Source organism: Macaca fascicularis, chromosome 16 (genome assembly GCF_037993035.2).
Source record: "Macaca fascicularis isolate 582-1 chromosome 16, T2T-MFA8v1.1".
Lineage (NCBI taxonomy): Eukaryota > Metazoa > Chordata > Mammalia > Primates > Cercopithecidae > Macaca > Macaca fascicularis.
Window position 1 is genome coordinate 70,789,261 of NC_088390.1, and position 13,750 is coordinate 70,803,010.

At 44.5% G+C, this 13,750-nt stretch overlaps 1 protein-coding gene across 15 annotated transcripts in view; it reads right to left on the bottom strand.

Annotated features, from left to right (window-relative positions):
* Nucleotides 1–13,750, bottom strand: part of TEX2 (testis expressed 2) — a 115,817-nt gene that overhangs the window by 37,547 nt on the left and 64,520 nt on the right. For all 15 annotated transcript variants that reach the window (XR_012426012.1, XR_012426013.1, XR_012426014.1 and 12 more), the window contains 3 exons: nucleotides 12,142–12,342; nucleotides 10,802–11,132; nucleotides 5,319–5,566 (listed from right to left, as the gene is read on the bottom strand). Coding sequence is in view for 12 of the 15 variants with exons in the window: in XM_005584699.5 (XP_005584756.3) it covers nucleotides 5,319–5,566; nucleotides 10,802–11,132; nucleotides 12,142–12,342 (780 nt within the window). In the remaining 3 variants the exon portion in view is untranslated. The remainder of the gene's footprint in view (nucleotides 1–5,318; nucleotides 5,567–10,801; nucleotides 11,133–12,141; nucleotides 12,343–13,750) is intronic.

The following is a 13,750-nucleotide window of genomic DNA, read 5'->3' on the forward strand; positions in this document are numbered from 1 at the left end:
GAGAGTGGAAGTGCCTTATGCAACCTGAACACCAGAGCCTCACTACTGGAGGACAGGCACCATGGCCTCTCTCCCAGGCAGGCAATACAGGGCACACAGAACCAGCAGCTTCCTTGGACTCACACCCCTGAGCAAATCTGCAGCCGGCCTGTGGGGTCTCTCTTCCTGATGTACCCATGCTGGAAGTAGTACTATTGTACTTGTAGATGTTTTTAAAAAGAGAGTTTCCTTGTTTCCTGAATTAAATCCCTCCCAAACCAGGCACTAAACATTTAGAAAACTAGGCCCTTGGCCCCCAAAATAGTGATATTTTCTAATTCAAATTTTGAGCTTAATAGCTCCAAAGCTGTTATTTCAATATGAAGAATCCCCTAAACATTTTTAATTATCATAGGTAAGAATAACTGCCAAAAGGCTGGGTGCAATGGCTCATGCCTGTAATCCTAGCACTTTAGGAGGCTGAGGCGGGTTTGAGCTCAGGAGTTCGAGACTAGCCTGAGCAACATGGCGAAACCTCATCTCTACAAAAAATACAAAAATTAGCCAAGGGTAGTGGGGTGCACCTGCAGTCCCAGGTACTTGGGGCGCTGAAGTGGGAAGATCGCTTGAGCGTGGGAAGTCAAGACTGCAGTGAGCTGTGATTGTGCCACTGCACTCCAGCCTGGGTGACAGAGTGAAATCCTGTCTCAAAAAAAAGGAGTAATTGCCAGTAATGTTTAGCATCGTTTAATACAAATCTAGTCTATATTTACTAATTTTATCACTGCGTATGTTTAACATTGCTTTGGATCCTGAGTACCAGTGATCTCACAATGCTCCATTCACTTCCTGAACAGTAGTCGAACTCGTTTAGCATTGAGCAACACGAGAAAAAGGAGACCAAGTATGTACAAGTGGCCATCAGGCCCTAGAGTCTTCAGGGTAAGAGATGCTTTAGCCATGACCTATAAGAGGCAGAAGTAAGGTAAGGGTGGGGGTTAGAAAGAGGTTGCGGCAAAGGCTAGAGCTGCATTCTAAGCCCCACCTCTGAAAGAGAAGGGAATAGGCCACTCAGGCAAGAGTCTCGGGGGTGGTGGGTGGCTGACATTGAAGATGTGATGGTACAACTTGAAGAGATGCCAAAGGCCCCTGTGTATCCCTCACCCCTCTGAGTCCTTCCTGGACTCATTATATCAGAGGCGATATGGACCCTAAAAAATAACTTGGCTTTGGCAAGGGAGATGAGTGCTAATGACTTCCAAATGGTCTGCATTTGGCAAGACTGTGGGGAAATGGGCACTGCCATACCTTCCTGCTGGGAATAAACATTGCTGCCACCCTTATAGAATGGAATTTGGAAATATATGACAAAACTATGTGTGTACTCGTCATCTGACCTAGCAATCCTACTTCTAAGGTTTCACACTGAAGACATACCCCAAACAGCACAAAAATACAGTCACCAAGGTATTCTGCAGCATTGTTTATAATTGCAAAATATTGTAAACTTATATGCCCATAAAGGAGAGAGGCTGAATAAACTATGGAACATCCTCACAGTGAAGCACTTTGCAGCTGTTTAAAAAGAAAGGGGGTGGGGGGGGCCTATGAGCCGATGGGGAGTGATTTCCAGAATGTATTGGTAAGTGAAAAAAACAACACACAAAAGAATATCCATAGCATGCCAGCCTCTTAATAAGACAGAACGGGAAATAAGAAATACAGAAACTATAAGCCAGAGACTAAGGAGGCTGGTTCATTACAGGGGGTGAGTCGGAATGGCATGGAGAGACAGAAGGAATAAGGCCGGGAAGTAAGTTTTTTCTGAATATGCCGTTGTACAGCTCTGATTTTTGGAACCATATTAATGTTTCACATGCACAGAAAAGAAAACCAACAGGGATTGGGAAGAGGGCCTTCATTAGCTCAAATCACAAAATAAAGAAACTGGCAAAGAATAATCTCCACTGACTTGTAAAGGAAGGAATAAATGTAGTATAAGAACACCGGAGCAGACCCCACTTTCCCAAAATGGTGCAATGACATTTCCCATCCCACAGGCTCTTCCGGGAATCTGTTACTCTCATGGCAAGAAGTAAAATCTATGCCCCTCTCCTTGAACCTGGGAGGGCTCTGTGGCTGCCTTGACTAATGGAGCGTGATGGAAGTGGCACCTTACTTATGACAGTAGGTAACACAGTTTCAGCCCAGCTCCTTCTTGGGGTGTTTGCCCTGGGAACCCAGTTTCTGTGCTGAAGAAGGCCAGGCTACATGGAAAACTGAGGCCCCCCTAGCACTCAGCCCCAGATGAGCTCCAGTCAACAACCAGCATCTACATACCCTCCATGGGGGTGAGCCATCCCAGAAGCAGATCCTCCAGCCCCCAGCCCAGCCTCCCCAGGTGAGTCTGCATGCAGCAGACAGAAGCCGTCCGCTAGGCCTTGTCTGAATCACAAATTCAGGAGGAAAATAAATAGTTGTTATTGCTTGAAGCCACTACTTTGGGGGTTGCTTGTTCTGCACCAATAGGTAACTGGAACAAAAGTCAAGACCGTCTCCACTGCCAGACCATCCCGGAGAGCCAGGATACAGCTCACGCACGCTCCAGGAAGGCTAAGGGGTTGTGGGGGGCCAGCACTAGAGCTCATGTACTTTCTTTCTTCAAAGGCCCTTTCGAAGACATTTCTCTCTCTGGCTCTCTCAAACTGAGAGCCAGAATTCACACAATTCTGGCTCTCAGTTTCCTAGCCCATGGCAGCTATCAGTCATTAAATTAACATTAGGGTTGGGGGTAGAAGATGGGGACAAGGGCTCAAGGAAAAGCTAACACAGCAACACCAGCCAACTGACAACTGGGAGAAAGTATCACAGAGTCTCAGACTGGGGGTGACAGGCCTTTTGACCTCTATACTCCCTGTATGACGACAGGCCTAAGTTTCTGTTTGTTGTATTGAGTCTTTAAAGTATCAAGAAAAGATGAAATTATTCCTTCCTACTCTGCCACAGGGGGCCAGGAAGTGCAATGTGGTTTTAAAAAATGTTCGGCCAGGCGCAGCGGCTCAAGCCTGTAATCCCAGCACTTTGGGAGGCCGAGGTGGCGGATCACGAGGTCAGGAGATAGAGATCATCCTGGCTAACACGGTGAAACTCCATCTCTACTAAAAAAAAAAAATTAGCCGGGCATGGTGGCGGGCGCCTGCGGTCCCAGCTACTCTGAGGCTGAAGCAGGAGAATGGCGTGAACCCATAAGGCGAAGCTTGTAGTGAGCCGAGATCGTGCCACTGCACTCCAGTCTGGGAGACAGAGTGAGACTCCATCTAAAAAAACCAAAAACTTCAGCAGAGGCCAGGCGCAGCGGCTCACGCTGTAATCCCACCACTTTGGGAGGCCGATGAGAGTGGATCACCAGAGGTCACGAGTTCAAGACCAGCCTGGCCAACATTGTGAAACTCCGTCTCTACTAAAAATACAAAATTAGCCAGGCATGGTAGCGTGTGACTGTAGTCTTGGCTACTCAGGAGGCTTGAAGCATATGGTCTTTTATTGCCCTGACAAATTCAAACAGATCAGGTGAGTGACCTCTTCCACACTGAAGAGGATCAACGGATAAAGAGCAATGGCTTGCTTCTCATTAAGAACAGAAATACACATGGTCATTGTAAGAGGTCAAACACAGCCAAGGGTGGTGGCTCACACCTGTAATCTCAGCACTTTGGGAGGCCAAGGCAGGTGGATCTCTTGAGCTCAGGAGTTCAAGACCAGACTGGGCAATATGGTGAAACCCCAACTCTACAAAAATACACAAATTAGCTGGACCTGGTGGCACACATTTGTAGTTCCAGCTACTTGGGAGGGTGAGCCCAGGAGAGTGAGAAGATCACTTGAGCCCAGGAGGTCGAGACTGCAGTGAGCCGTGTTCACGACACTGCACTCCAGCCTGGGTGACACAGCGAAAGCTTGTCTCAAAAAAAAAAAAAAAAAAAAGGGAAGTCAAACACCTGGATGTGAAAGACAGGCTATGTCCCCCAGGCAGAGACTGTGCCTCTGAATAGTGTGCAAAGTAGAGGCAGGAGGCCTCAAGCCAAGCAGGCTTTCAGAATAACCCAGCAAAAGAGTCTCCTTGAGCCAAGGGGCCCTGGGGTCTCTGGTCAGGTTTTGCACACTCCATCACTCAGCAACTGTGTGACTAAGCTACCTAACTTCATCAAGCCTCAGTTTCTTCACTTACAAAATGGAAACAATCTTGTCTAGTTTGCAGGACTGTTCATGAGAGCAGAGTAATTCTATTAAAGTGTCTAACAGGGCCTGGCATCTGGTAGCTTACAGGAGTTATCTTACCACAGATGATCCTAAGTCCATGTCCCATTACACTTTGTAAAGAATGTTCATGGTAAATCTTCAAAAGCACTGGGCATAGCCGAGGAGACTGAGAATTTGAAAATGCAATGGTTATGGAGGAATGAGACCTGAATCACCAGTGATTCTGTAACAACCCCTAGTGATCATCCAGTTGCTTAGGTCAAAGTGCAAATCTTGGCCTCCATGTTCTCTCCCGACAGCAAATCCAGCCAGTGTCTCCTGCCACGCACACCCCAGCCCAGCCTCTCCTCACCACTTACTGTCACGACCTTCACGTTGGTCCAGGCTTCACTATGACAGTCACCTCCCACTCCTTCTTTCCCTCTACAGCCAGTTCTCCACCAAGAGTCACTTATCTTTTTATATGTAGATCAGTCAACACCATACCCTGCTCAAAACCCTCCCATGGCCTCCCATCCCTCCCCCACCTCAGAACAAAGCCAAGGTCCCTGTTGATCCTCCAGCCTCCCTACCTCCCCCTTTCCCTTGTTCACTGTCAGACCAGGCCTCCTTGCTGTTCCTCGAATATTCCAAGCACATGCCTGCCACAGGCCCTTGGGTTACTGCTTTTCCCACCGGGAATGCTCCTCCCACACCCATCACCGCAGCTCACTCCCCCATGACCAACAGGTCTGTGCCCAAAAGTCACCTTCTCAAAGAGGCCCTTCCTGACTACCCATCCAAAATAGCAGAGAAAAACAGTATAAACTTTTTAAAATTAAAAAAAAATACATAAATAAATAAAATAGCAGTTCCGGCCACTTTCCCTCCTCCCTTGTCTGACTTTATTTTCATTCTTCCCACCACCTGGTGCTTGTTTCTTGCTGTCTTCCTGAGTAGATTACAAGTTCCCCAAAGGCAGGGTCCTTCTCTGTCTCGTGTACCACTGTTATCCCGGTGCCCAGAACAGGGCTTCGGGGCATGAAGAAATGTGTCTAAGTCCAAAAGTGAAAAAGGCCCGGCCCAGCAGCCAGCTTTACCTTCTTTCCAGCTGTGGGGCTGCTCTCTGCACTCTGCAGGGGGCTCCTCTGGGGGCTTCGGCTTTCTTGGGGGACACACCTGCCCATGTACACGCTGTAGTCGAGAAGCATCTTCTGCCGCACGCTGCCCACCAACTCCTTCTGCTTTGGCTGCGACATGATCTCCTCCACACTGCCTTTGCTGCTGCTGCGGCTGTGGGTCAGGTGCCCGGAGGGACTGTTGTGTCTGCTGTGTGCAGGCAAAAGCCCTGAAGCCAAGAAGAGGGGGCTATTCACACAATGAAGAAAACCACTGCAAAGTAAGCGGACTCCTAAGAAAACAGCTACAATGCTATCAAATGACTGTTTAAAAATATTTATAAGGGGCCATAGCAGTGGCTCACGCCTGTAATGCCTGTAATCCCAGCACTTGGGGAGTCCAAGGTGGGTGGATCGCAAGGTCAGGAGATCAAGACCATCCTGGCTAACATGGTGAAACCCCGTCTCTACTAAAAATACAAAACAATTAGCCGGCCGTGGTGGCGGGCACGTGTAGTCTCAGCTGCTCGGGAGGCTGAGGCAGAAGAATGGCGTGAACCCAGAAGGCAGAGCTTGTAGTGAGCCGAGATCACACCACTGCACTCCAGCCTGGGCAACAGAGTGAGATTCTGTCTCAAAAAACAAACAAACAAACAAAAAAAACAACGTTTATAAGGTTATTTCCCACCCTGAAAAGTACCTTTTTCTCTAAGGTAATTTTTAAGAACAGTTTTTATTCGTCTCCAAGATAATTAGAGTAATGAGAATAAAGAAATACAGTTGGTAGGTACTATTCTCTTTTCTCCTGATGATCTTTTAGGAAAAGATCAAATATAGGACCAACACATCCCAAGGAGCGGTGAACTTGTCAGTGCTATCAGGGGTAAATGGAAAGTGGGCAGAGACCTAATTAATTGTTTATCCACAAGCTCACAGCAATTCCAAAGATGTCACCTTTCATTTGACAAATTATGCATCAAGCACTTTCAAGCAAACCATGCTAAAAAGAAGACATAATCCCTGCCCTTGAACTCACGCACCTAAGCAGATAAATCACAATCTTCTGTAACAAGTGTCATAATTGCAACATGACTAAGGGACTCTCTACGGAAAAGAAGGGGGTGACTACCTCTGCCCAAGAGAGTGCAGTGGTGCTTACCCTAGCTGACTTTCATAGCAGTGACATCTACGCTGTATCTTGAGGGAATAGTTGCCATTTTCCTGGCCCAGGTGGGGAAGAGCATTCCAGGTAGAGGAAACAGCATATGCAAAAAGCAGTGGCAGGGCACAGTACGTTTAGAGGCCAGTGAGAGATTCAGTGAAGTTCTAAGCATAGTACAGCGGGCAGAGGACAGGAAATAAGGATGGAGAGATTAGCCAGGAACAGACTGCAAAGTGCCTCAAAAGCCAGCCTTGGATTTAACATTGACCTTGTTGCACCAGAGAGGTTTTAAGCATGGGATGTGCCTGATGCTAACAATTTCATTTAGATTTACTCTGATGGCCAGGTGAAATGTAGAGTAGTTAAAATCAAAGGTTTTAAGCATGGGATGTGCCTGATGCTAACAATTTCATTTAGATTTACTCTGATGGCCAGGTGAAATGTAGAGTGGTTAAAATCAAACCAGGCTGGGTACAGTGGCTCAAGCCTATAATCTCAGCACGTTGGGAGGCCAAGACAGGTGAATCACTTGAGGTCAGGAGTTTGAGACCAGCCTGGCCAACATGGTGAAACCCCATCTCTACTAAAAATACAAAACATTAGCCTGGCATGCTGGCCCGTACCTGTAGTCCCAGTTACTGGGGAGGCTGATGCAGGAGAATCGCTTGAACCTGGGAGGTGGAGGTTGCAGTGAGTTAAGATCATACCACTGCACTCTAGCTTAGGCAACAGAGCAAGACTCTGTCTCAAAAAAAAAAAAAAAAAAAAATCAAAAACTCAAACCATTTTCTTCTTGAGAGGCTCCAACCATCGGAACCATAATTCCCCAGAGCCTCACAAAAGGTCATACAAGCCATTTCTTAATTTAAATTTTAGCCTGATAATTTCCAGCACTTCAATATTTAGTATTTTACACTGCATAACTATAAAAATATATTTTTTGTAACTTCTATTATCCTTATACCATTTTCATGTTTAGCATTATTTTTTTAAATGCTAGGATAAAAGTTACACCAAAAACATTAAAAAATAAATGTAAACTTATATTACATTTAATATCCTGGATTGGATCCTGGAAAAGAAAAAGGACATTAGTAGAAAAACCAGTGAAATCCAAATAAACTTTAGAGTTTAGTTAATAGTAAAAAAGAGAAAAAAGATGAAATAAACAGGGCAGCATGAACCCGACACTTCAAACCAAACTGGTCCCATTGTGACTGAGCCACACTCCATGTATGGAGGAAGAATGGAGACCCCTACGAGGCTGGGCTGGTGCTCACTGCCCACAGAACAGCCTCTTCACATCACCTCACCCTTCCCTTGAGTGGGACAAAGCACAGAAGTCGTCACTGTACTGTGGGTCTCATGGACAACAGCCCCTGATAAAGTCAAGGACCTTCCTGGGCAGAGACCATACTGGAATTCTGCCAAGTGACCATGTGGCTTTCCTGCTGTCTCCAGACTCTTGTTTCTCCTGGAGGCCTTTCCTGACCTGCAGCCTGGGCACTGCTGGCTGGAGATGCAGACTCTCAGCCCCACCCATGACCTCGAGTCAGAACCTGCATCTTAAGATCCCTCAAACATTCAAGTCTGAGAAGCACAATCCGTGTTGCTAGAGAAATCTAGGATTTTGGTGACAGCATCCCCGAGGGAGAGGACAGGGGCAGGTCGTCGAGCAGGAAGACTTCTAACTTCTTGGTATTGACAGATGTACCTGGCCTTAGAGAATCAGACCAGTCATACCTTCATGGCTGACCACCTATGCAGTCACTGATTCAGAGATGGGTTTGAAGAACAGCACAGTCCTCACCAATTTACCTTGCTAACTAGTTTAATCCCACTTTTGGTGGGTTAAACTTACCATAAAAATCTCAATTCATAGCTTTCAAAGGCAACCCAGACTTACAGATGTACAAAAAGACATTAGTGGTGTGTAAGCCTTGCCTGATTTTAGTACAAGTGAGTGCACTGAAGGTTTTCCCACATCTCTGACTCTTACCATTATGTTTGTTGTGTGGTGAGTGGAACTTTTGGCAGGATTTCCAAAAATGTGAACTCATTAAAAATAATCAAATGCTTTATTTAAGTCCATGAATAACGTGCCTCTTTTGAAGGTGCTCTGGGGGGCCCCTGAGTACCTAAAGTGGTGTTTCCTGGTGGCCCCATAAACCACTGTGGGTTACCTGATTCTGAGCTGCAGTACCTAGACCAGTAGACCTTTATATTTCCAGTAGGAATATAATCTGAGCCACATAAACAATTTTAAATTTTCTAGTAGTCACATTTAAAAAGGTAAAAAGAGGCTGGGCCTGGTGGCTCACGCCTGTAATCCCAGCACTTTGGGAGGCTGAGGCGGGCAGATCACTTCAGGTTGGGAGTTTGAGATCAGCCTGACCAACAGTGAAATCCCGTCTCTACCAAAAATACAAAAATTAGCTGGGTGTGGTGGCGGGTGCCTGTAATCCCAGCTACTCAGGAGGCTGAGGCAGGAGAATTGCTTGAACCTGGGAGGCGGAGGTTGCAGTGAGCCAAGATCGTGCCACTGCACTCCAGCCTGGGCGACAAAGCTAGGCTCCATCTCAGGAGAAAAAAAAAACAAAAAACAAAAAAACGGTAAAAAGAAATAACAAAATTAATTTGAATACATTTTTGAATATATTTTAACCTAATATATCTAAAATATTATTTCAACATGTAACCAATATAAGAAGTTATTAATGAGATATTTTACATTCTTTTATTGGACTAAGACTTTGAAATCCAATGTGCATCTTACACTTAGAGCACATCTCCATCTGGACTGGCCACACTTCAAGTGTTCAAAAGCCACATGGGGCGGGAGGCTACCATAAGCAGCAGCACAGGTCTAGACCTACCAGGACAGCTAGGCAGTGCCTGGTGCTGAGGAGTTCTTACCCACTTGAATTTTCTTTTACTCAGTGTTATGGGTTGAATTGTGTTCTCCAAAAAATATGTTAAAGTCCTAACCCCAGCATCTCAGAATGTGACCTTATTTGGAAATAGAGTCATTGTAGATGCCATTCATTAAACAGGGTGGGCTCTTAATCCCATATAACTGGTGTCCTTCCAAGAAGACACAGAGCCACTGAGAGACAATGCCATGTGATGATAGGCCAGTGTGGAGTGATGCAGCTGCGGGCCAAGGATTGATGGTCACTACCAGAAGCTGCAAACACGCAAGGAAGGATTCTATGCAGAGTCTCACAAGGAGCATGGCCCTGCTAACACCTTGATTTCAGACTTCCAGCCTCCAGTACTGGGAGAGAATACATTTCTGTTGTAAATCACCCAGCTTGTGGTATTTTGTCCCAGCAGCCCTAGGAAATAAATATATCTAGTAATCTCCCCATTCATCTTGATTCTTAAAAGGGACTTCTTGGATCTCAGTGCTGGGATTGGGATGGAATCTGGTGTTGAAGCTGACAGAATGGAAGGTTAGCAAGGGAGTTAGGGCAAAGGCTCAGATTAAGTTCCAGGGGAAGGAACCAAAGCACTCTGAAGCAAATGTGTGACACTCATGTGACCAGCATAACTCCCGGATCAACACAAACGCCTTGTTAGAGAAAGCCCCAGAGTGGCTCCATCCTAGTCTTTGTTCCAGATCCATGTAAGAAAGCTTTCCCTAATAACACCCACACTGGTCTTGTCCCAATTATTGGTTACACCATGCTCATTATAGCACGGCAATTTGTGAACACCTGACTCATACATGCCAGTTTTGCATAATAGGCACAACACCTGAAGGACAGGGGAGCTGCTGCTTTTTACTGGTTTTGTGTCTCTTGCAGCTCCAAGCCCAGTCAAAGCTGAGCAAAGAGGTGCTGCATGGTTATCAATCCGAATGACCATGATCTGACCCGAATACTCAGCAAGTGCAAGGATTCTGCATTCTATGGCAAGCTCACGCTTGGAGGACATATTGAGGGTCAGGCCTTTGAAAGCACCAGCCTGAAGGATCTCCCTGACTCACCTGCCATCTCAGAACTAGGGTTCTTCTGTTGCTGCTTCTCTCAGGGGAGTCACATCATATACAAAGAAAACATAACCAGCAAAGGCTAATAAACAGCATCTGCAAATGGATCCACCGTTGGTTAAATGATTTGGGACAGAGGGTTGCAGTGATCAGCCTAGACGGTAAATGAGTCATGAGAATGCACATTAGGTGGCAGACAACCATCAAGTCAGGGTGGGCTTCCTTCCTGCCTTCCTACTTGGCATTCTTTCTCTATTCTCCCTAGTGGCCCTTTAAAAATGCATAAGCATTTAGCACAAACATCATTACCTGGTTTACTTCCAGAGACACCCGATGGCTTCTTGATTTCCGACTTTAGCTTAGATGCCAGAATAAATCTCCTAAACCATTCCTCTTTTTCTCGGCCAGTTCTCCCAAAGAGATAGAGTATCTGATCTCGCTGGGTAGATCTTGTTCCCTCCTGAGGGCGGGGTGGCTTCTTAGGGTCCTCGCTTCCCTCAGCTGGCGGCTTCTCTTCTGAAGTCTCCTTATCAGTCTGAGCTTTAGACATAAAGTCATCTTGTTGACCAAGCTCGATACAAATGGGGTACTTTTTATTCCAGATTCGCTTTCGAGCCAAAGTTTTAGGTACAAGATAAATCTACAGAGAAAGAAAAATGATGATTTATATACTAAAGATTGGCTACACTATGCATTAATATTATGCATAGCACAAGTGCAAACCTTATAGACTTTTTGACTAAGATGATGAATATGAAATAACTTTTAACACTTGTTCGTAACATGACTACAGAAACTGGAATTTTTAGAAGTGTCTTGTTATCCTTCAAAATCATTCCAGAAAATAGATGTTTAATAATTTTGTGAGAGTTATAAATATCCGTAATTTTCAGGTGGCAGTAGCTCGATAATAATGTTTAGCTGCTTATCATCAACTACGTTTGGCTGTCAACTAAATTTAATGACCTTGGGCCAAACTTAAGTTAGAAGAAAAAAAAAGATAGTTAAAATCTAGATGGGCAGCTCAAGTCAACCTTGAGTATCAAACTCAAGTTAAGAATAAACTTATATAAAAACTATTTTAAGTACTTCTCTCCCTTTGGAGAAATCTAAAGATCATTCAGATGAACTGTAAGAACAGAGAAACGATAGCTTTGTGGAACAAATAATTTACATTTCTCACAAAAATAGAAGTATATAATACTTAATCAAAATGTAGCTATTTTGCATATCTATCATTTTCACATGCACAAAGTCTTCAATAGTTAAGTACCCTACAATCACCACACAGAGCCACACGGCTTTTTGTTTGACTGAAATAATTAGCTTTTACAGTCAGAATTCTGAGTGCACAACACTCTTGTTCCTCAAGTTGTAGTCTGTGGACCAGCAGCCTGAGTATCATCTGGGAACTCATAACAATGCAGGCCCTTGGCCCTACCCACAGCTACTGAATCAGAATCTGCATTTAACAAGATGCCCAGGTGACGTGCATAAACATTAAAGTGTGAGAGGTACTGTCCTAAGGTATACTGATACTTCAATGACAACTAACCTTTTTAGGGAATTAAAAAAATGCAGTTAAGCATCTGAGATGCCATATGCTTTTCATTCATCTAAGCTATCCTTCCAAAATTGCTCAGGCTCACCTTGCTGTCTGAGAGGTCATAGATTTTCTGGCTGATGTAGGTGACCTCTGGCTTGGTTTCATTGTAGCTGGCCCTCCTGGATATATTTTTATTGGGCTTTGAAAGTCTTAAGGTTCCACCCTCAAGTCGAACAAAGACTGAATGTGTCAAAGTCGCATGGTAGGTTTCTGGATCATAGTTGTAAATCTCATTCATCCATCCCTGATGAAGAAAAACTTCCATTAGTAAACTCAGAATAAACACAAATCTGATTTAGTGTGAAATGATGAACACTGGTATTTGGGACACTGAAACCAAACTTGACCATGACGCAGATAGCAGCTCACCAATGACTACAGGTTGCAAAGAGAAGTGCTTAGCTGGGAGGATAACTGGGACTGAGGAGGTTCTTGATAACCAAAAATCTGGATTTGGAGGAAAAATGGCAATGTTTATTATCCTAAATAAAAGGTTCTTTCTTTTTTTAAAGCCTATAAGCACATCAGGAAACTCAAAAGATTTGTTCATGTCACATGAACAATCTTCTCTGCCTGACCTCCTTTGGGGGTGATTAATTCCCCCCGCCGTCTGGCCTTCTTAATTAGTCAAACACATGCCCTTCCCAGCCCAGCTGCAATCTTTGAAATTTCAGGTATTAATTCATGTTACCACAGGACTCAGAGAACAACTACCTCTCTACTTATATCGCACTACAACATGTACCTCATTGAAACCATACAGTAAAGCAGATGATTTGAGAATTAGGCATTAAATAAATCGTAAATATAATCAATAATATATCAAAATTCAAAGATACATAGTAACTTATATGGGTAAAATTGTGCTCCAGGTCCCCCTGCCAAATTGGACATAAGTGATTTTTTGTTACATATGTTGATTTTTTTAAAAGAGCAAACATTGAAATGTACAGACAAAAAATACATACACAAAAGCCTAATACACTATACACTGTGTTAAAGCTAATCTCACAGCTGTCATCATCATTCATCACTGAACACTTCTCCTGCCTCAAATACTTTTTCAGGTTATCAGTAGCCCAGATCTCACAAAAGAAGTTCTCTGGGGATTTTTAATTGATAAGTTCCTACTCTCCCAAACTTTTAAAAACTACATGTCTTTGTAATGAGCAGAGAGATGCTAAAGATCACTACATGGGAGTTGGGACTGTCATTCTTTTCAAGCAATAGCCATTTCCATGCTAAGTATTTGAGTCTCACACTAAAGTCTTGAACTGAAAGCCTGTGAAAATGAGGACTCCTTAGAATTCTATTCATTCATCCTTTTATTAAAACACGCATTGAATCTATGTGCAAAGTAATAGGTTAGGAATTGGGACAAAGATTTTTTAAAAGGACGGGATTCTTTTTTTTTTTTTTTTTTTGAGACGGAGTCTCACGCTGTTGCCCAGGCTGGAGTGCAGTGGCGCGATCTCGGCTCACTGCAAGCTCCGCCTCCCGGGTTCCCGCCATTCTCCTGCCTCAGCCTCCTGAGTAGCTGGGACTACAGGCGCCCGCCACCGCGCCCGGCTAATTTTCTTTTTGTATTTTTAGTAGAGACGGGGTTTCACTGTGGTCTCGATCTCCTGACCTTGTGATCCGCCCGCCTCGGC